Source organism: Poecilia latipinna, unplaced genomic scaffold, assembly GCF_001443285.1.
Source record: "Poecilia latipinna isolate Pla-1442-1.1 unplaced genomic scaffold, P_latipinna-1.0 Scaffold837, whole genome shotgun sequence".
Taxonomy (NCBI): domain Eukaryota; kingdom Metazoa; phylum Chordata; class Actinopteri; order Cyprinodontiformes; family Poeciliidae; genus Poecilia; species Poecilia latipinna.
Window position 1 is genome coordinate 1 of NW_015113453.1, and position 24047 is coordinate 24047.

The window sequence follows — 24047 nt, forward strand, 5'->3', positions numbered from 1 at the left end:
TGAAGAAGCCGATTTCAAATGGGAACGGTTTTTTCAAGAGCAATATTTGTGTTTATGGTGCCATGCCATGCCAGCCATATAAGTATCTAAAAAGGAGTAAGAATTTCTTTTACCTTTATCAAAATATCACAAAATATCGTGAATATGTCAGAATATGTTCTATATACTACTAGACAATATAAGTATCGTCAAATAGTACGATAATTCTATAAAACGATTAGATTTTATTTTTTCTTTAATAACAAAATAAATAAAATTCCAGCCCTGCCAAAAATAGACCGCATAGCACTGTAGGTCAGTATTTGAGACACTGTTTTGATCATGACTAATAATTAATGCCGCAGCATTTTGGACCCTTAAAGATCCTCCGAGTTGTTTTCGCGTGAAGACTTTACGGATCAGGAAGTTGACACGCCGACAGTCTGCTCTGACACTGCCGTGCTCCCGCCCAGAGCGCAGAGGTGTGCGGTCGCTGCTGCTGGAAGGAGTCCACCCTGGTCAGGTAGAATCATCCAGCGCGGGTTGGAGGGGGAGAGAGGCAGAGCCGCTGCATGCCATGGCGAGAAACGGCAGCGTGTGTTCGGCCGCGCGGAGCCAGCTGCAGGACTCCTCTGAGTCGGACTCGGAACCGGAGGGGGGTCCTGCTCGTCCGACTGGAGTCGAACCCGCGCCCGGCTCTTTCGCCCGCACCCAGGTGATCCACAGCGGACACTTCATGGTGTCGTCGCCGCACAGCGACTCTGCGGCGCGCCGCAGGAAGAGCGGCGGCTCGCTGCGGTACGACTTCGACACGGTGAACAGGACGTGGTGCCAGACCTACCGGTACCACTCCGGGAGCCTGAGCATCGACCCCACTCTCACCCGGCTGTTCGAGTGCATGTCTCTGGCTTACAGGTGAGTTCTGCAGCCTGGTCACGGGACCGGGTCATCAACTAACCTGAGCTCACAGATTATTGACCATAGAAAAGTGATTTGTGTGCACTTTAGTGCTGAATCTCACATAACCTGAACCACCCGCTTTATTAACACGCATTCTCAGTTTTAAATTCAGCTCTTCCAATGAAATGGAGAAAGTATTCTGCAGACTAAAAATGACTTCAAGCTTTATCACAAATGTATCAAAGCGCCTCTAGCAACCTGCAGTGAAGAAAGTCTGCATAAAAGTATGTTTTCCAACAGATTTCCCCTTTTAACTGATAACTGAGGCTTGTAGATGTTTCTCTTACACAACAGCCTGGAAAGTCTTCACTGTACACTGGACTTTGAATCCAGTTGGCAGGAATGGAAAGATTACAGAGAAACTGAGGCAAAGGGGGAAAGGTCATGTAATGAAGGCCCACTGCTGTTTATTTCTTTTCTTTTCTTTAATTTAAGGCTCACAGCTGCTTGTTTAATGATGCAGCTACATATTGCAGTCACTAATATAAGAAATTCAGCTGGTCTTTTGCAGAAAATGCTAAACTCCAAATATAGATTTACTCGAAAAGCTAAAATATTACAAAAAATCAACTGTAATCTATAATATGTTTAGTCTATCTACTGTCCTGCACACAAAGCAGATTAAATGAGTTTTCAGAAAATAACTTGCAGACATTTTAACCCACTAAAAGCATGTTGATAATGATTCGCTGGGCTTCCTAGCAACACCTGGAGCACCTCACATTAGCAGCCCTTTTCTCAGCACTCTGCAGGCGGAGGGATCCTAGAGTAAAAAAAAAAAAAAAAAAAAGGGGCAAACATCCTGTCTGAGTAGTGAGAAAGCAGTCAGTCAGGTGCTATTAGTCAAATTCAGGACAGGTTTCCCGCAGGGGGGAGACAGTCAGGCAACAGTTTGTTTTTCAGCATTCTTCTTCTTTAAGATGTAACTCATATTTCACTTTTTTCTTTCTTTTTTTTTTCTTCTTTGCTCCACCACAGTGGGAAAATAGTCTCTCCCAAATGGAAGTCGTTCAAGGGCCTGCGCTTGCTTTGGAGGGATAAGATCCGTCTGAACAACGCAATATGGAGAGCATGGTTCATTCAGTGTGAGTCTGCACGTCCTCTCTTCCGCTCCCACCTGCTGCCCATTATAAAGTGAGAGATTAGGAAAATAAAAGCGGACAGGCCATCTAACACAGCTGTGAAAAACGATTTCCCGTTTTCAATTTTATTTATACCGTTTTTGCTTCTTTTTTTTTTTGTTTGTTTGTTTTACCAATGGAGGAATTTTGGCCCATTTAATTCAGTCACATTCCAACACAAGCAGTCTGTTGAAGATGGCGATGCACTGATCCAATATTAATATCTGTGTCGGTCCCGATATTGAAAAAAAAAAATTCCAGATTGAGTAATGTGACAGTGTGCCTGATTCATCAGGGCAGATAGATCTATTCAGTCTCATTCTATGCTTTGTGCTCTGAGCGATGTCAGGCTTTATTTATTTTAGATTATATGTAGAATTCTTAATGTAACTTTCTGAACCATTTGAAAGGTTTGCTGCAGTTTATTTTTACATGTTTGACCAAGATAGTTAACCCATTCTATTTGTCAACTTCAGTTTCTTCATTATTTATTTTACATTGGCTGTTATTCTAACAGTCATTATACTGCTTGGTTCTTAGAGATGAGTAGGCATCACCACAAGGGGGCGCCTATTCCCTTTTTCCTTGGTTGTACTACTGTACAGAATAAGAACTCGTCTTCCGCGTTGTAGGGAGGAGAAACATCGGTGATGATGAGGCGGTGCAGAGCGGTAAACTGTCGTTACTCTTCTCATGTATGAGACTATAACTAGATATTTGGCTTTACGTGGACGAAGTGAAATAAAGTTAAAGTGCGCCTTCTGTTTCGGGTTAGCGTGGCTAACCGCCGCTGCTAACTCCTTGTCCAACTTCTCACCGCACCGTCACATTATGCTAATTGTATTGACTGAACAAATTAAATTTGTTTTTACATGTTCGACCAGCTATTGGTGTATTTAAATGTGCTGTACTAGTGCAGGTTTATCAAATAAATGTTTAATTCTGTTCATTTATGTCTGTGTTTAAAAAAAAAGTTTTAAGTCAATTCAGCACTGTTTTTCTGTATCGGATACTAAATCTCAGATATCGGCATCGGAAGTGAAAAAAGTGTATCAGTGTATCAATAGTGTAAGAACACACTGCAGCTCATCTGAATTATGACAAGGCCGCTGTCTGTCATAAAATCCTCTTAAAATTCACCAAATTGTGAAAATTTTGAGTTAATGGTATGAAAACTGTTTCACTGCTCTATACTGGATTCCAGGAATACAACAAATACCACGAGAAAAGAAAAAAAAACAAACAACAAAACACTTTACCTGCCTTTTAAAATGTTTCCTCTCCTTTTCATAATACTTGAAAAACATTTTCTTTTCCAGGAACATGTGCAACCTTGTAGAGTCTTAAATCATCTTTCTTTTCAACCGGTGGGGACAGTTCAGGACCGCAGACGGACCTGTACTCAGAACCCTGAATGTCTTTGTAATATGTGTGTGGAATGTTGCCTTTGTGCTCTGAAGGTGTTGCACAAAAGGCGTTGCCTTTAAATTTGTGCTGGACATCATCACTTCATCAGTGCTGCAAACAAGTCACAGGGCAACAGGGACTGACATATCTCAGCTCTATCGCATAGCCTGACTTGTTAAAAGTAACGGATAGCTCTTTGTAGATCTTTCTCAGACAGGTGGAATTGGATTTTTTTTTAAATATGCAAGATGGATAAAAAGATTAAACATGGATTTTTTTTTGACACGATGGCAATCAATAACCTTCAAGCAAAAATTGAAATTATTGACTGGTTGTGAGTTTAGCGGGAGAGTTTTTTGTTTCTTGTCTTTTCTGTGACGGCCAGGCGATGCTAGCTGAAAGTTGAGGTGTGGTTTACAGAGGATTCTGCCTTCAGGTCGTCCCGGCGCCTGCAGGTCGGACTGGAATCTCTTGCCTCTTGGAGTAAAAATAGCTCCTCGGTCTACACATGTAGCGAAGGAAACCTTCTGGGAACATGGTAGAGTGATCCATGCACAGCTTTAGCTTGAGAAATATGGATGGAACCATCTGCAGGGGATGCTGTTCATGAAAAACACAACGCTTCTTGCAGATGACCAACAAAAACACAGAGACGTCAAACATATCTGACGCTAAATTAACAAACATGATTTACATCTTACATGTTAGTAGAAAGTTGTTTCCTGAACTAGTGGAAGTGATTGTTTCAGTGAAAACATAATACAATGTCAGAATATGTTGAAACCAGACATTTATATACAGACGCATTCAATAAATTGGACTATAATTGAAAAACCCATTTATCTTAGGAACTTTTATCACAAAGTGAAGCTCATTATATAGATTAATTATGATTAATTTCTGTTAATTGCTATAATTTTTCACTTACAGTAACGTATCTGCAAAAACCCCCAAAATCTTATTTGGTCTGATTTCTAGTGCTAATATCTTTGCCCACTTTAAAATAAGACAGAACTTATTTACAAGTAACTTTTCTGCAAGATAAGCTTGTCAATAACTCATTATTAGTCATTAAATAAGTACCAGTTCCACTGGCAGATTATTTCACTTATAACAAGAAATGTTTCCCATATTATAAGAGGAGTTGGACTAGTACTTTTTTAATCAATAATAGGGAATTATTGACTTAAAACAAGCTCTTAAGTCTTGCTGAAAAGTTATTTGTAAGTTAGTTTTGTGTTATTTCAAGTGTAATAAAGTTGGCAAAATTTAGTGTGTTTTTTTTTTGCAGTGACACGGGACATTTAAAATTAGGATATTCATTAATAAAGGAAACCATTTTTAATAGAAAAATATAGCTTTAATGAAAAGTATGTTTAATTTATACTTAAAGATTGTACATTTTCAAAAGGTATTTTTGGTCTCATCTGAACGTATACTCTAATGTATGTTCAGTAAGTTGTTCTTGTGTCTTTTCACAGCTGGCATCACTGTTGCCTTTCAGACCTGGGTTGGAATCCCGTGATGTTTTTGGCTCTTACCAGATTGCACATAAATGTCTTTTTTACAGTATAATGCTGGTTAGCTCAAGCTAAAACCTAAAACATACCTGCTCTGTATGTTTTACCCTCAGATGTGGAGAAGAGGAAGAACCCGGTGTGCGGGTTCGTCACGCCGCTGGAAGGCTCAGAGGCAGAAGCTCACCGAAAGCCTGAGGTGAGCGATTCAAATGAATTGAGTGGTGGTTAGCTTTCCTTCTCTGTTGAACATTGGATTTCTCCGGTGTTGGAACAACAGGCAATCATTTTGGAGGGCAGCTACTGGAAGAGGAGGATTGAAGTGGTGATTAAGGAGTACCACAAGTGGAGGATTTATTACAAGAAAAGGGTGAGTGTGAGTCGGCTCCATGTGTTTCCATATGTTCGGCTTAGAAATCTAGGAGTTGCAGAGTTGTTTTTTTTCTTTATTTGTTTGTCCTAAATTATACTCAGTTATCAGTATGTAATGGAGTAAACACAAGCCTGGATAGATGATACAATCCTGGATGCCTCATTACATTTTCAATTTGTTATTAATGTAATTATTATTTTAAAAAAAAAGTTTGCTAAAACTGTCAGTGTTGTAACATGGAACTGAAAATCTTTGAAGAAAATCAAGCTGCTTTCACCCTGTGGTCCTACTGCCATATGCAGAAATGCACCGCTCTGAAACAACCAATCAGAGCCAGGAGGAGTATCTTAACGCTGGCAATCATCCAGCGATTTATATATATATATATAAGAATTTCTCAATTTTTATTTTCAGATTTCTCAATTCTGAATATTATTTGCATATTATTTGCTCTGCAGGAAAACTTGTCTGCTTTCTCTGCCATTAAAGAACTGGAAAGGGTCAATTTTTTTGTTCTTTGTGTCGACTGTCAGACTCACTTATTGTAAATCAGACTGTAATGCTTCTCTGTTTCTGTTTTGCAGCTTCAGAAGAAAAAGGATGACATCCTGTCGATGCTGCAGGAGGTATGCCATCTGATCTGACAAGTCATTGTCTATTCTTGCTCCTGCGTTTCTTTCTGTTTGTCTTGTAAGTGCATCAAGGTAGAGGGACATCGATTTTATTTATTTATTTATTTTTTGACCATCCGAGGCTGAAGCCGGCTGCCTGACCCGGTCCGCTTCGCGTGGGCCAGTGACCTGCTTCGTTATTATTCGCACCTGAATGCATTATAAGAACATGAGGAACGAGTCTCCTTCTGTTAACTAGATAGAAACTAGAAAAAAAGGATCCGCAGGGGCAAGAAAACAAAACAACACTTGAGCCGTGCGTCATAGCCTGACATTTGTAGGTAATTGACACAGTGATTACCAGGAACTCTCAACACCTCTCGTTCCTTTTTAGGGGGGTTTTAATCTTCATTCAAGTGAAATTGCTTCAAAATGTAATGTCTCTTTTTATTTCTTCCTTTTTTTTTAAATGTGACCTACTTGCAGCAGGGCTTTTGTCAGACTTGAGCAGCAGAGGTGCTGCGAGTTTGTTCGTGACGCCATAGGATGCAGAAACCCAAAGTGCAGATGTAATTCGGCAAAGAAGCAGGAGGGAACCTCATGAATGACGGCTCAGTCCTGTGAATGAAGCGGCGGCGGATAAACTGAGCTTCCCCTCCGGCGCCGAGAGGCTCTGTTTAGCTGAGTTAAAAATTAAGAACGCTCCGGTAATGAGTCTGTCTCCTAGCGTCCGTGCGATCAGATTCTGCACGGTACTTAAAAGGGGACATATCAGCAGCTGGTCAAAGATCGCTGCTTTACGCTGCCATGTGTTATCTGGCCATCCACCGGTTACATCCAGAGGCTGGAAAAACACACAAGCGAAACCAAACATCTATTTTTGTTCCATCAAACTAGAGTTTTTCGGTCTTTCATCTCACTAGGTCTCTGTTTTAATTTGGCCAAAATCTATAGAGCCAAGTTTTTTTTATTTATTTCCAGTTTTATGCAGTAAAAGTTGTGTTTTAGAATCCAAGAAATATCTTGTAATCTGGCTGTTTAAACTATTTCGCAAAGGCAAGTGCAAAAAAAAAAAAAGATCACTCCCATTAGTTTTGGGAATCGTGAACAAATCTAGAGTTGTATTTCATGAACATATTTATAATGTTTGGAGGGAGGCAGAAAACCAAACATAGAAAAGCTAATAGTTTATATTCTAGGGGTGGAAATCGTTTATTATCTCATGATTTGAATCCGATTTTTAAAGCCAACCTTTCGATTCAAAATCGATTTTTGAGTCAAAACAATTGCGCTCAAGAACCACCTCTAGATTCCTCCTTTACACAAGGTTATTTTTGTAAACTTAAGATTTTGTGGTCTAATTGCCAAAAATGGTTCCTTTTGATTATTTAATTAAGGAATAGACACATCTACGTTTTAAAAAAAGGTAAAATAAGTTAGATCATGTTGTGAAACTTTTGCTATAGAAAGAAATCGAATTATGATAAAATGAGTGCAACTAACCAAATATTAAGACTGAGAAATGTAAATCGTTTTTGTAAAATAACATCCTTGCTTATTTTTTCTTGATGTTAGCAACGTCTCTTGCAGAGAGATTTGTTGATGCTGAAAGTCTGAAAACTAATAGGGGCGGGGGCAGTTGCATAAGACCGTTGGGGGTATAATGTTCTTCGGCTTCAGAAGTGTGTTTCATAGCATAAAATTGCTAATAATTTGTTGATGTCATCATTTCTGCTCCAGTGATTCAGAGATTCTAGCTCTCTGTAATCAGGGCTGAAAAGCTGCGATCGCCTGGGCGGGGTAGGCCGTTCAGTCAGACTGTTGCTCAGGATGACCACCAGCTCAGAAAAGGAGGCAAGAAAACAGGAAAATTACGTGTTGATTTGAGGTTTTATAAATGAAAATGAATAATTTTTCAGGGTGAATTATCCAAAATAAAACTCAAGTGATTTGAGATAAAAGAAATTTAAAATAAAGCTTCTAGAATGGTCATGATGTCAACCATAGTTTCTTCTTTCTTTCTTTTAAGCAAATTCCACATGTTGTGGTTTCATGACTTGAAATTTGGCTCCAGTGATTCTTCCTCACGGGCCGCATCTAAAATTAATCACCTGAAGTGATTCGAGGTCAAACCAGAGGCTGTTTTTTGCAAATATGATGTTGATTGATAAGTTCAATCTAGGAATCCAGTTACACTGAATGAAACAGAGATGGAAGATGAATCTTTGTTCGTTCTTCCTTCGTTTCATTTTTTTTTGGAAGCGGTCTTTATTATGAGGTACCACTCAGATGCAGGGAACCCAAAACGTGTTCTATCAGAAGTAGGAAATTTTGACGTTCCTACGTATGCGTGCGCGCGCGCGCGCGCGTGTGTGTGTGTTATCCCTATTTAACCGGGCGCAGTTTGACTGGCCGGGTCTTCCTGTTTGCATGCACGTGTGTGCAGCTCCCAGAATTAGGTCAGGGACAAAAGGCTGTCGGCGGTTTCGAAATATTGAGACGTCAAAATGAAACCACATAATGATAACCTGTTGGGGGCCTTGTGTTTTTTGACAATGTGTTTTTTTTTTTTTTTTTTCATAATGGGCTTCACAAACACACACACAAACACATGCATGTGCATGCAAAACTCACCAATCTCCTCAGAGGGGATGTCTCAAACGTAATCAAAGGAGCTTCCGGCTCAATCTAGGCTTCCCTATAAGACCGGCTCCGGGTCTGGGCTTGGTGGGTGAAGATGACAAAGACGGTCAGGGTGAAATAAAGCGCTGTGTGCAGAGGGAGCGGACCGAGTCATGAGCTGCATTTTCTGTAAGTTTTACTTGCTTTCCAGAATACGGCGGCTCTTTAACATAAAGCGTTTTTAACTGACTGGTGCTATTAAGGGGGGCGGAGTGTAGTTTTGTTTGTAAAAGGATATTCAATTGTAAATCTTTTTTGTAATGCATGAATTCAAATATGTTGAGTTTTAGTTTTTGTTATTATGAGTTAAAGTAATTTTGCAACTAAGAATTATTTCTTGGTTCAGATTAGAGGTGGACATTTATCGTATCGTTTATAATTTATCGCATCATGTTAGGAATTTTGATTTATTATTGTCATGATAGAGTTCAGTCATTGTTGGTATATAAAAAAATGTGCACTGCATTAGTAAATATCAGTACATTTGAAAATATGACTAAATGCAGTTACTGTGCAGCAGAGTGAAGTAAATCACACTTTGTAAATGGACTGAACTTATATTAGGCTTTTTCGATCTTCTTAACCACTCAAAGCTCTTTGCACTGGAGTCACATTCACTTATTCACACATTTATACACCGATGCGCAGATCGGTAGGCAGTTTGGGGTTAAGTGCTTTGCCCAGAGGCACATCGACATGTGGCAGGAGGAAGCTGGAATCGAACCTACAACCTTCCGATCACAAGACGACCAATCTACCCACAGAGTAGAAGCTTATCGATAACAGGAATATTTTTCAAGGACAATATTTGTGTTTGTGGAATTATGAATGCTGTGCCATGCAGTCAGTCAGTCAGTCATTCATTCATTCATCCATCCATCCATCCATCCATCCATCCATCCATCCATCCATCCATCCATTTTCTTTACCCCCTTGTCCCTTGGTGGGGTAGGGAGGGTTGCTGGTGCCTCTCCAGCTAACGTTCCGGGCGAGAGGCGGGGTCACCCTGGACAGGTCGCCAGTCTGTCGCAGGGCAACACAGTCATAAAGTTACGTAAAAGAGAAGTATTAAATAGTTTTCCATCAAAGTTTTCAGCACTGTCACAACATCACCACAAAATATCATGATGACATTCTAAATCCTGTAGTTCAATTTTCATGAGAGTCATCATCGCATCGCTCTGGCCTCTGCTCGTTTGCGTCTTGGCTTCTGATGACGTTTCTCCGTCTTTCTCCTGCGGTGCTGCAGGGGCAGACCTGCCAGGCCAAGCTGGACAGATGGTCCAGTCACTCCTACCAGCAACCTGAAGTCGCCCCTGTAGAGGCCCACATGTTTGACCTGGACTGCCTTCTGTCCGACATCTCCGACACGCTTTTCACCATGACCCAGAAACCCTGTCCCTGGACCAGCGACAGACACAACAGTGAGTTGGTTGTCCACATCTGGAGACTTTCGAAATGAATTTGTGTAAAACTGAGGGGTGTTTAGGGATTAAGTTTTAGAGGTCGTCATGGTGTTATGTGATGGTGTGTCAAGCATAATTAGGCCTGTCATAAAATTTTGCAAGACGATAAATTGTTCCAGAAGTTATTGTGATAAACGATAGCATTGTTTTGAGACCATTTTTAAGTAACATAATGATAGTGACAAAAATAATGATGCAAGAACACATTCTTAAAGATAAACTTTAAATTCTAATGAACATTTAACACTGGATCTAGAAGACATTTGAAATATCTAAAAAACATAAATAAAACTACAAATTAAGTGAATTTAAAAGTATTTATAAACAAAATTGTTCCTCAAAAAAACAAAAAAAAAAACAAAGGGGCTAGTTGAGACGAAAGCACCAAACAGGCAAAGTTTGTGGAGACACGCACCGTCTGATTGACAGCGGTAATCTTTGCTTTTATTTTTCATGACAAAGCAGCATTAAAACAGACAAAGTATGTGGGTTATCTTTTTTTGTTTTAACGATTCTTCTTGGAAATAACTCGGATATTGTTGAAACAGTGAAGCCGTCGACATTCATCTGTTGGGGTAGCAGCATCTGAGTCAGGAAGTTACAGGAGCAGTATTATGTAAAATAAGCTTTTCATCGTGTTATCTTTGCACATAAATGGAGTGTTGCTTTGATTCTTTCATGGGGCAACCAAGCGCTGCCTTCCTGGAGCTGCAGCTTCCCAGCCGAGCTTCTGCATCATAGATCACTTCACTCAGCTCCTTCAAACTACCAGCAGCAGCACTTAGATGTGATGACGTGCTGAAGGCGGAGTGTCAGAAAGAGCAGGAGTTTCTTAAAGAGACAGAGCCCCAATTTTAGGGGGTTAAATTGTGAAGTCGAATTTCTTCTGAGTCATGTTTGAAGAAGCCTATTTCAAATGTTTTCCAAGAACAATATTTGTGTTTGTGGTGCTATGAAGTCACAGTCATACAGTTTCCTAAAAATAAATATGTATATTTTTATCATGATTTTTATCGTTATCACAATAGGGCCACAAAATATCCTGATAATCTTTAATACTGCTCCTTTAAAAGGACTAAATAAAGAAGGCTGGTTCTGTTCTCTGTGTCAGAATTTGTTTTATAAAACCATCAAAGTTAACATTTTAACGTGTTTTAATTCAGTCTGGGGTTGGTCAAAGGGATAAAATGTGGTGTAGTTATGATCAATATGTTGTTATTTATTAATTAGCTTACAGACTGATTTAATTGTTTCTGTTTAACGTTGTTTGTCTTGGTGATGAGTTTAACAATTGATACCGTCGTGTGAAAATAAGGAGCACGCCTTTTAGTGAATGATTTCATTTTGTATGCGTTCTCCCTTTAGCATACACAAGCAATGCTGACATGATCCAGCCGGGCCTGACGCCACTGCAGCCCAGTATGGATGACTTCATGGACATCCCAGGTACTCCCTTCTTATTCCTCTGTTTATGCGGCGATTTATTTGTTTGCCAGCAAATCTCCGTGCAACCGCAACATGTGATGTCTTAGTGTTTAATATTACCTGTTGTTGTTTTTCTTGAAGCTGGTTAGGTAAGGGTCTTATCAGTTTGACAAATCTAGACCGTAGGTGTCCAAAGTGCAGGTCCACAGGCCATTTTCAGCACCTGGGGGGATTTTGTGTGGCCTCCCACTGCAGTTCAAGAACGGTACAAATCTGGATGGTGGCCACAGAGCTTTTTTTAAAAATAATTTTTACATTTTTAAAGACATTTCCCTGACAAAATAAAACCATTTTTAAAACCGAAAATGTTTCAGCATGAAGTGTTGCTCCTTATTTTATCACACCTTCTGATGCCATCATAGTTTTGTAGTAAGCTGGACCACAAGCGTCCAGTGAATTTTACTCAAAATCAGACTTGGTCAGCCGTTTGTTAAACCTACGTAAATACTTTCAAAGACAGAGTGACCCAAATCCGGTTGCTATTTCTGACGATAGCCTAAAAATAGAAAGCAATCAATACGGCTAACAAATGAAGGCGCTTTTCATGTTGTGGATCCAGAATGACTGACAGATCTCCTTTGTACCTAAGTGTAAAAAAAATTGCTATTATGTTTTGTAATGAACAAAAAAAAAGTTAATTTTATGTCCATTAAGTACTTAAAAAATTTGGACACAACTGTAAAGTAAGAATGGCTGATTTCAAATTCTTTGAGACGTTTGTAAATCACTTATCAGACTCAAAGGATGCTGCAATGTGCTTTACCGAAGATCTCAAATATACCATGAGATGTCTGGATTAAGCAGAGCTGAAAAACAATATTCTGTTTTGAGTATTACATCCAGGCATGTCTAAAATCTCCTAAAATCTTGTGGGAGGACAGAGCGACACTTCAACAAAGTGTTTTTGGATTTATCAAAAAACACTTTGACAAAGTTTTGTTTCATGTTTCTCATTCTTAGGAAGCCAGGTCGTTACGGGTTTTTTCTGTTTTTCCTTCCAACAGATTTGCTTGTGCCTTTCTTTCTTTCTTTCTTTCTTTCTTTCTTTCTTTCTTTCTTTCTTTCTTTCTTTCTTTCTTTCTTTCTTTCTTTCTTTCTTTCTTTCTTTCTTTCTTATGAGTCAGACAGAGTACACTATCATGGTCTCATTTTGTTCATCACAAAAATAAACATGAACATGGAGTGTAGATATTTTATATCCACAGCTTTTTGTGAATGCTTCAGCAACCAGTGACTGGAGAAAGTGGTAGATCATTATTTTTCAGTAATACTGTCATACTCAGTTTGTCCTCCAGAGGGCACTGTTCCACTTTCCGAACATTTTGGCAAATTGGAAAAAAATTGTTTTTTTTTTAAACACAATTTTATTGTTTCAGCACAAAAGAGAAACATTACATTATAAAACATCACATCCCTACCTCGATGTTTCCCAGATAAAAGTAATTTGTAATATGGGAAGTATGGCTGTTTAATAAACTCTGTTCCTGTGTTCCCAGATATCTTTCTGAACTACCGAGGTCAGCCCACTCACCAGAGTGGGTTTGCCGACTGTAGCTACTTTGACGGTCCACCCAGCACAGCTTATGCTCCCGTTCCCTCTCCTGTTGTGACGGCCCCTCAGCTTCTTATCGACACCCAGCTGTCTCAGGTGGTTCTGCTGGTTACAGCACTTTGTGGAGAGTTTTATTAAAAACAAATGTTAACTTTGAGTCCCCCCCCCCTGCAGCCTACTCTGTCTTCTGACAGTCTAGCCCAGCCCTCTACATCCAGCCCTCGCTCAGAGCAGACCAGGGCTAGCCAGGACTGTGGCGAGTACCATACGTCCAGCATGGCGTCCGGAGCCATGTCGTACGGACATCAGTCGTACCACGATGCGTCTGCGTCTACGGCATACACTAGTAACGCAGAGCAGCCTGTCTCTGCAAGCGTTCCTTTCCTGCACCCGCTGCCGTGTCACAAGTTTGGGCTCTACACAACGACGAGCGTGACCTCCACCGTTATCACTCACACGGCCTCCACCATGGGAGCCCAGGGCTCCGTGTACCAGGCTCATACCTACTCTCCGGCGGTGGACCCATACTCCCAGACCCACTGCCACTCTCTCAGTTACCCGGCCGCCGCGTCGGACCCGGTCCACGCAGCGCTGGCTCCTGTCACAGCGACCCACTGCCTGTCTGTCCCGGAGCAGCTGGTTGTTTCAGGGGTCAGGGGGAAACACAAGCAGAAGACAGGAGGCCTGCGGACAGCTGGATCCCCCGATTTGCCCTCCAACCCCCAATCCACTGCCCCCATCCCCACCAGCTGCCTGGCTAAGCTGCTTTCCTCCAGCACACATGACAGTGAGCTAATTCAAACAACCGCTTCACGTCTGATAACAGCTTATAGTGAAGCGCACAATGGATAATTTTCTCTGTTCTTATAGGAAAACCAACGCTTGGATTTAATAGCACCTCTCTGATGACAACTAAAGGTCAGAGGTCAACATCTAAGAGCTCTGTGGTAAGCCTTAAATAAGTGTTTCTGTATCTCCTGTTTTGCACAGAGATAAATAGACGTAACAGGAATTGTTTAAAACACATATTTCAAATACAGAGATCCATTTTGATTATAACTCATAGCTAGATGGTTGTTAGCATGGGTTAGCTTAACTGAACATGTCTTACTTTGTGCAGTCAAGACCTTCAGCTTGTAAGCTCATGTTCAGACATTAACTCCTAAATGTAAAATTTAGGGGTTTTTTTTGTTTTATTTTTTCTTTTACAAAGGAGTTCTGGCATTAGGTAATTTCTCTTAAATCCTGCTAAATGTTAGAAAGGATGTAGCAAAGAAGAGACAGTGCTCAGCAAAATATTAGGCTTTTTGTTGTAAAATAATTGCTGCAGTCTAATATGTCAACTAGAGCTTTAAATGGATGGTTATTCCCGCATAGTAAAGTGGCCTAACTTTAGTAAGTTAAGCTTCAACCAAACTACTAGTGTTGTTTGGTTGAGTTTACTTTATTTAGGGTAGGGTTAAACAGTTAAACAACGGATTAAACAGTTTTAACTGATAAAGGTGACAGAGGACACAAATATGGGAAGTGTGGAAGCCCTTACTGTATCACATTGACATAGGAATAACAGAGAGTTGGCCATTCTAAGGTAAAAACCCAGCGCATACAGTTTTCATTTTTTTTTTTTTTTCATCCAGACGGCTTCCCGCGACCCCCCTGCAATGACACGGCGCCCCCCCTAGGGGGCGCGCCCCACAGTTTGGGAACCTCTGGTTTAGCATATCCTATAGCTTACCGTATTTTAAATTAGCTTAGCTTATGTTGGTCTAGTTTATGCTACATTTGTTATTATTAGATTAGCTATTAATAATTTAGTTTATCATAAATAAGTGAAATTAGTTTAACTGAGCTCATGTTAGATGATCCCATTTTAATTTGTTATTATTTTTGGTTGTATTCTTTGAAAGCAAAGCCAAAGGCATCTTTATCAAGAAGCATATGCTCTCAATGTCAAGTCCCCATGAAGCTGAACAGCGACTGTTCTTCCTTCACATGTGCACACACACACACACGTGCACGCACACACACACACACACACACACACACACACACACACCCACACACATTCAACAGTCACTGTTTTAATTTAGCCTAGTTTATATTGTACATTTGTTTTGCTTAGTTTAAGTTAATTTTAGCTAATCTCATGTTAATTTGTGTTAGCTTATGTTATGCTTAATTTTACTTGGCTTTAGTTAACAGTTTTCTAGCAAAGCGTATTTTAGCTTAATCCATTTCACTTTAGCTAAGTTTAGTTGAGCCTACGTTAGCTTTGTTTTGCTTAGTTTTTCTTGTCTTAGTTCATCTTAATGATCTAAATTTATATTAATTTGTCATCTAGTTTATTTAACTAAGACAATTTGGCTTGTCTTAGTTTTTAGCCTAGCTTATATTAGCTTAATCTAGTTTAGCTTGGTTTTATTTAGTGCAGTTTAAGATTAAAGACTGATTTTGTTCAGCAAGATTTCAAATATCAAAAATAGCAGTCCGTCTTTCATTGCTTTGGAAACTCAACAGACCTGCTAACTGAATAATTTCTGTACTTTTTACTCTTTCCAATAAATAAGATAGGAATTCTAGACATCCTGATATTAGTAGCAGTGGGTTTATTTTAAATGAGAAATATATATTATAATTTTCTTGAAACAGTGTTTCGTCACCAAAAATTCATCGGCACATTTTGTGTGCTTCTGTTTTCTGTATTTGTTAGCACTTCATTACTGTTAGCTTTCTGTAGTATTAAAGCGTCACAAAATGCTTAAAAGTCACACTCTTGTCAGCAGATTTGTTCTGTTGTACTTTGGCTCTTAATGTAACGTCAAAAGTCTTTCTAGTTTAGACATAATCAAATGCATTTGCTCTGGTGTTCTCTTTCTCATCAGAAAACATGTGTTGTTCAGCAGACAAGCCGGGCTGCTCCAGTTGGCGGCGTTTCCTCGACGCTGCAGCACGGAGCAGGTTGGCCTACAGTGATGACGCCTCCGCTTGGCCACAGCGCGCCGCGCGCCAGCACCTCGAGAGGCTCAGCGGTGTCCGCTCTTCTCACCCACGGGTCCACCAACAGCGCCGCCGCCCTGCTGGTTCCCAAGACCGAGAAGCTGTCACCTGTTCCCCTCTACGCCACAGACAGGAGCAGCCTGACCGGTACGCCCTTACATATCTCACTTTTCCAAGGACATTCAAGCTGAATTTTCAAATAAGTGATTAAATGTTAACATTTAGCTCAAGAAAATGTGGGGAAAAAGCTAGCAATATATCAACAAATCATATTAGTTTGATTCTGATAAGGCTGGATATAGTTATTTTAGTCATGATTAATAGAATAATCACATAAAAAATTTACACACTTTGCAGATCTTTCATTGAACCACTTACGCCTATTGTGTATGATTTTAAAAATACATAAAAGATGCACATAATTCAAATAATTTTAAATTAAGAAAATAAACAGTTCATTGCTTAAAATGCAATAACAAAGCATTCCTTTAGTGAGAAGCTCAATTATTTGTATCAAAGGATGGATATGCAGTGAAAAAAACATCTTTCTCACGTCAACATGTGAAAATCTCAGGCCTTTCTGCTCGACTTAGCATCATTACAGTGTAAGGCTAATCTGTTGATTATTTTTTAATTTACTCAGTTATTGGACAGCAAAAGGTGTCTAATAGGAGTTTTTTTTTTCTCTTTCTAAATTGGTTGACGATTATTTTAGTAATCGATTAGTCACAATTAATCTGATTCATTTTGTCAATAATTAAGAGTCGAATTCAGAATGTTATTTGTGTGTTGAAGCTAAACTTAAAGGTCAATGTTATTTCTTTTAGTTCAGTTCAGTGCTCATCCAGGCCAAATCTCTCCACCAAACCCTCTGGACAAAGCCTCCAATCCCGGCTCCCCGCAGTCCGGCCTCTCAGGACAAGGAAAGCTGGAGTCTAACAAGGTGGGACATTTTGTAATGTTTACATGTTAAATAAGGCATTTATTTATATTAATATAGAACTTGGAATGTTCTAGTCTTTTTCTTCTTTGCTGCACATGTAGGAAGGTTTTGGGAACATGAGATTTGAAATGTGACCTACGTTTCTGTGCTGTCTGCAGCAAACGGAGACCAGGAGGATAACTCACATCTCTGCCGAGCAAAAGAGACGTTTCAACATCAAACTGGGATTCGACACTTTACATAACCTGGTGACGACGCTCAGCTCCCAGCCGAGCATAAAGGTACGCTGAACGAATGACGCAGCTGCATTTACCAGTGAGGCCGTCGAAGGGTGAAGAGCGCCGGAGCGGCCTGGTGAAGTACATCTCCCCATGTTAACAGAGGCGCTAATGGCATTGTGAATAGTTGCGCGGTGTTGCGTCGCGGGTTGTAATCTGTCTGTGTGCCGGCACAGATCAGCAAAGCCACGACGCTGCAGAAGACTGCCGAGTACATCAGCAAGATGCAGCAGGAGAGAGCTCAGCTGCACGAGGAGGTCCAGAGACTCCGAGAGGAGATCCAGCACCTGAACTCTGCCATCAAGTGAGACGTTTACTCAGCATCGGCCTCTGATTGTGTGCTTCCTCACTTCCTGATCAGCCAGGAGTAGAGATGCTTATTCAAGACTGTGGCTCATCTCCTCGATGTTCCTCGTTCTTCTTACCCTGCTGTCATGAAGATGGGTCACGCTGCTCTGTTGACTCCGTGTGTGTTGGTGTGTGTTTTGTGCAGTGCTTGCCAGCAGCAGCTCCCAGCCACAGGTGTCCCCATCACACGGCAGCGCTTTGACTACATGAGGCAAAAGTTCAGAGAGTACGTCCGGGCTCAGACTCTGCAGAACTGGAAGTTCTGGATCGTATCCTTATGAATGAATTTAGTTTTTTTAAAATCGGGATCTGAATGCGACGCGGCGCCTCACGAAAGTGAATATATTTTTTGTAGTCATTTATATTTTGTCACCGCACGCCTGAGAGTGTTTTATTTAGGTTTTATGCCGTAGATCAGTGGTGCCGAGATCAGAAATGTCCTCAAAGTGTCGGTTGTTTCAAACTGTATCAAATTATCGCTTTTCCTTCATTCGACTTCTAAAAAGTTGATTAATATTTGAATGATTTGGCACTAAATAAATAAAAACCGACTCGATTCGACTGATAAAATGACATGCACGCACATAACTGTTATCAAAGTTATTTTTATGTATTTTAAAGTTAAAGAAAGGCACTTTTATTTTTATTTTGAGGTTTTAAAATAAAGTTATTGATCTTGGCAAGCCACTGAGTGTAAAGTGACAGTACCGACTTCAGGTTGCAGACACTTTAAGAACATCAACTAATGATGTGGTTCCAAGCCTTTTTCTCCAAATACATATGAACAGATTTTATACCACTTATAGCAGATGCTTTGCAATGTAGGTAAGAAAATTGTCTGTGAAATATCAGTTGAGCTTCCACACCTTTCATTTGTTCTGATTAAATTTAAACGTTGCAGTTTGAGGTCAGAAGAAGTTCACTCTTTAGTCAGGGAGTCAACAAACAGACATTAAACACCTGTGCATTGTTTGAAAATTATTGTTTTTTATTTAATTCACCATTTTTCCTGTAAAAGTCAATGCCACTCTTTAAAAAAAGAAATACTGAATCCAAGTGTGAAATAATTAATGAACTCGGGATTCTCTCAAGTCAATATATTTAATAAAACATACCACAAAGATAACATCAAAGACCGAAGCTAAAGAAATTCTGAATTTCAAACTTTGCTGCCAGAGGCACCTGTGCAGTAAGATGTTTTATGAAACATCTATAGCTTGTAAAACAAAAATGAGCAGGTTCACATCTGAGTTCGCCTCTGCGGGAGTTGGGAGAATGGTCAAGGTCACTTTTTGATTTATTTCTTTTTGCCCCTCAGGCATTTAATTTAAGATCTGTGAAACTAAATCATCACAGAAACGTCTTTGAACCGGCATGATGCTGGTTGTCGATTGGCTTTGAATCTAACAAGCCGATGAAGTTTAAACATGTCCTCTTTGTTGTCTGCTTCTGAGAAATTCAGAAGTAAAATGTTAAAATAAATAAGTCCAAGAAACAAATCATTTTGCAGTGCTGTGCAAAATCGCATGCTGCATATTTTAGCTTAGCATGGATCTGCTGTAAAAAAGTCCTGCTCCCATTGTGCCTTTGTTGCATGACACGCTGACTAGCATGAAAAAAAATAAACTCATAATACAAAATTAATAATAAAGCATATAGCACCATTATCACGTTTACTACTTCCGCATTTCTAAAGTACAAAACAACAACTTCTTGATCTGAACATTTATTTACAAATTATAAACGATAATGCGATCATGTTTACTGGTAAAACTATTAGTTAATCTGATTGTACATCTTATTCCATACACTATGATTTAAGATGAACTGCTTGTGCTTTTAATTCACTTTATTCTACAAATTATTGACTTGTCGGTTAAATTGGTGTGAATGTCTTCAGGCGCAACATGCCAGATGTGTAGGTCGTTAGACACTGAGAAATGTTTGACATCTGGCCAGGTTTGTAAATATGGTGGGATTCATTGACAAGATTGAATCCTGATACTGAAACGTGCCCTTCCTTAGCTCAGTGTCAGTTCAGTATCATCATTGAGCCTCTGTTCGAGTCCTACAATGGGATGGTTTCCACGGCGAGCGTGGAAGACCTGTGTCGATCCACTCTCTCCTGGTTGGACCAGCACTGTGCCTTGCCTGCTCTTAGACCCAGTGAGTCCAGCACAAATCCCATCAGAGGCTTCTACAGTTACACTCCGTTTGTTAGTGTCTCCCTCTTTGTGGTCAGCCAAGCTGTAAGTCGGCGTTTTAAATCTTGTTTCTCCTGTTCTTGCTTGTTCCCCCAGTGGTTCTGAGTTCACTCCGTCTCTTGAGTACAACCACAGCCATCCTGACTGACCCCAGCCTCCTACCGGAGCAGGCTGCACTCGCAGTGACCCAGGGGGAGCCTGCTCCTGCTATGGACCACTCCTTACAGCCCATCATGCGGCAGTAGTGTGCGCAGCTTACGGACCAATGAAGAATACCCTCGGAAAAAAATCCTAAGTGAAGGGACGGAAATGTGGAAAGCCGCTTCAAAATTCATTTGGGTGCTTTGTGGTGGCCGCTGGTGTCTAAAAATGCGGTTAAGACCCGCCTTTATTATGTTTATTTAACGCTATTACAAGGTTTATGTATACAAGCCACCTGGAGTTCAAAAAGTATATCACCACTTTTAAACAAAACCCTTAAAAATGCTTAACAAAACCCTTATCTAGCTATTTGTCTAGCTAACCAACTAGATAGCTAACCAACTAGATAGCTAACTAGCTAGATAGCTAACTAGCTAGGACTCAAGACTTTTGTGCAAAGGGTCAGAGTCCACAATTCAGTAGAAGTCATTGAAAAGGTATATAACAGTATATATAATAACTTAAAAGAAGAAAAAAGAGACATACTTTAAACAGCTGGAATTACTTAATTATTTTAAGAATTTGTAAAATACGTGAACAATTATATGTAAAAATTGGTTAAAAATGTGTTCTTTAGACATTAAAAGTTAACTCTTTTTCCACTCAAATTATTCCGTAATCCTGTTTTGTAGTGCATCATATTTCATGATGACACATAGTGAGGAAAAAATATTTCATAAATCGTTGACATGAAACAAATACCTGAAGTAATGGGCTTTTTGCACGTCAGCTTCCGTGTTCGGGGATAAGCAGCTCTGTCACTTCCGGTGTTGACAATGACATTTTACGCTAGGTGCTTGCACAGCTTACCCAAGGTAGCAATTAATGATGTACCTCGATCCAAAGCCCCAACGCTGGAGAAAGGTTTTAAGATGTAGGCCTCGTTATGCGGTCACCGATACGAAGGTGAGTTTTACGTTATGACTAACATTAACTTTAGCTTATGCTAGTAGGCAACATTCTCGGACATTTTTCTTATAAAAATGTGATATTTAAGTATCTAAACGTTTAATTCATTCTAACGGACAATGTTTTTACTCTACTTTGTATTAATTTTCAGTTATGTGTGTTTATTGTCTTTAGTGTCAAACAGAGACCAAGTAACTGGGGAGATTACGGTTCTGGCTCTTTGCTTCCGAAGCACAAGCCCCATAGCTTAAAAGTAGTTCAGCTCTGGTGTCAGAGTTCGAGTTCAGCTAGCTGTTCAGGTTCAAAGTTGTTGTTTCTAGAAAATAATGGATGTGTTCCTTAAGGCATCCGTGTTATTTAGTTTTATTACTTTTACATGCTTCTTGTGAAGAGCTCAAATAGGACGGCGTTTACACAGTGGCGCAAAAAGTGGGCATGCAGCGCATGCAACGCATATGGGCGCTGCACCAGAGGGGGCGTCAAAACCCCGTCTGGAGAGGGCGACGCGCCGATGATGTGTTCGCATATACCTGAATAATATGTAGTTGTGACCATGCGTTTACCGCAGTGTGTACAGGCGGATCAGTTGCTTGGCTGTCTGGCTTTGGTCTGCTCACTCGTTCCCTCCCATATTCTGAATACAGTTGATTTCATGGAAATAACTCAGGGACGGCTCCTTTATTTACCATCCGTATCCCCCGGTAGTTTTAGGCTGAAGAAGCTGATCCGGAGTGAAGTGAAGGTTGCAAACTTTGCTGTGCAGTGTTAGCTTTAACTGGTAGCGATGAATATTTACAAGTCACCATCTTAATTCAGGATCGCTTGGAAATCCATGAAAACTTAAAAGCCCATTATATTTGGAAGACAACAATGTTCATAGTATTGCTTTATTTGCTCCTGAAATACGATCTTGTCTTTTCTAGTTGTTATGGTAACTCAAAGCGGAAACAAGAATGCGGATATGACGTCTGCGCCGTACGCGCAAAGAGCCCATTAGATATGATTTGAACACATTGTAAATTTGAGTTTTAATCAGTGATATACAGATTTAATCACTTTTGTATTTTATAAATTACTGACATATTTATTCATACACATACATTTTTGAGACATTTAATATATTTATTGCAGTATTATATTGACTACTTACATAGCTATGTAGACAAATGATTTAGCCCCTTTGAGCCCTTAATAAGCCCTCATTTCTTTATATTTTCCTTCTGATTATAGATATTTGTGTGTGTAGTGTTGCTTAATAAACTCCAGGTGGCGCCTTTGACAGCATTTCTTGAACAGCAGGTATCATGATTAATGACAAAATCAGCTTTCCATAGCGGACCAACACAACTGGAAGGCTGGATTTGGATTCGATGCTCACTTCTAAGACTGTTTGTAGTGAATAAAAGTAAATCATATTTTCAATTAAACTTCCAACTCACCCAGAACTAATACTAAATGTGATGTGTGCTTAAAGTTTTACCATATACATATATTATATATTGCATAAATACATGTTGCATACTGTACATTAATTTCTGTGACACATGTAGAGCTGTCAATCACTGTAGCAATGGTGACTTAATTTTACATGTATATTGTGCCGGGGGGCGGGGCCAATGACCGGGCCCCTCACGTGTATCACCTGCGCTGCTGGACACTGTTGAGCGTTTCTCGTTTCATTTTTACCCAGGAAGCACATTGGCTAAACCGTGAGTCAAACAGTCACTGGGACTGACTACTATATATTCCATGGAGGGACAGTAACTTTAACATTACATACACCTTTCTGAACAGGCGAGGGCGCACTTTCTCTGTCTATAATCAGACATTAAAGCGACTTGAAACCATTCCTCCCTCTCTGGCTCCTCCAGACCCGGGTCCAGGGCAGCCGCCCCCTCAGCCCCCCCCATAGCTCCGTGCCTGGTGTGTCTTATAATTGTGTTTTAAACCAGTGGCCTTCTACAGTTACTCTCAGGCTGACTTGCATATATAAAACATTATTTCTCCCCTTGCTCATAAATAAAGTCAGTGCCTTGTATTCTGCTTACATGATTTTGTGTTCTTCTAGTTACAGCTCCTTATAAAAGCATTCATACTTCTTGATCTTTTTATATTTTGTCACATTGCAACCTTAAACTTCAGTGTTTAGATTGAGGTTTCTCTATAAAGCAATATCTCAACCTTTTAACATCTCACTTGTCAGCTTTGTTCAACTCGCTGTCTATACATGGGAAGACAGTACCGACAGCACACATTGAGTTTTACATTTATATCATGATTACATGCAAAAGGGTCCTAGCTGTATAGAGCAGTAGTGCCCAAAGTCGGGGCCGGGATCCTGCATGTTTTAATTCTCTTACTGGTTTATCGCACCTGGATCCAATGATGGCTCATTAGAGGCCTAAGAAGAATACTGATATGCTGAAAAGGTTACTACCACCAGGGAGAGAACTAAAACATGCAGGATGCCGGCCCTTGAGGACCGACTTTGGGCACCACTGGTATAGATGTTGACTTATTGTCATCATAAATTAGGTCCTAATGAAAATGCTGATTTTGTTTTTTGTAGTTTTAATTAAGGATTTAGTTAATAACCATAACCAAAACAAAAATAATAATAAAAAAAAATCTAAAAATCAATTCCTGTGTCGTTAAAATGGGAATAATTTACTCGTTGTGCTCAATGTCACCTCTGTGCTGTAGGCGCTCCTCCGCTCTGACAGAGGGCGCTATGCACTGTGACGAGGGCGGAGAAGCCCATATAAGGGTTTTTGTTCCCGGAGCTGTTCGAAGCGCTGTCCACTTCAGCACCACAAGCCGAGCGGAGGGACCGAAGCTGCGGCTCACCATCAGCACCAGCGCACACCCGAGTCCCAGATACACGAATATACTGAGAATACACACCGATATCCGGCAGAAACACCGACCGCAACAGGACAAAGGAGCAGGGACAAGGTAAGAGTTGTTAACAAGGCTCAAATAGGATTAAGTTGGAGCAGACTGACGGGCTTCTC

General features: G+C 40.1%; 2 protein-coding genes across 3 annotated transcripts in view; both read left to right on the forward strand.

Annotated features, from left to right (window-relative positions):
• Positions 1-436: 436 nt before the first annotated feature.
• mlxipl (MLX interacting protein like) lies at positions 437-20594 on the forward strand. 2 transcript variants are annotated; one of them, XM_015047651.1, is made up of 17 exons: positions 437-894; positions 1918-2024; positions 5101-5183; positions 5265-5354; positions 5942-5983; positions 9900-10074; positions 11482-11562; positions 13098-13249; positions 13328-13940; positions 14024-14100; positions 16036-16297; positions 16978-17093; positions 17252-17374; positions 17548-17675; positions 17865-17988; positions 19756-19885; positions 20020-20594. In XM_015047651.1, exons 1-17 carry the CDS (start codon positions 557-559, stop codon positions 20166-20168), a joined length of 2790 nt encoding a protein of 929 aa, XP_014903137.1. In that variant the 5' UTR covers positions 437-556; the 3' UTR covers positions 20169-20594. The 2 variants fall into 2 exon arrangements, with proteins under 2 accessions (XP_014903137.1, XP_014903138.1); XM_015047652.1 differs by having other exon boundaries at positions 438-894; positions 16054-16297.
• A 3212-nt stretch (positions 20595-23806) lies between these two features.
• The window catches only part of LOC106956662 (serine/arginine repetitive matrix protein 3-like), a 50324-nt gene continuing 50083 nt past the window's right edge, over positions 23807-24047 (forward strand). The window contains exon 1 of the mRNA XM_015047643.1: positions 23807-23988. The gene's annotated coding sequence lies outside the window, so the exon portion shown is untranslated. The remainder of the gene's footprint in view (positions 23989-24047) is intronic.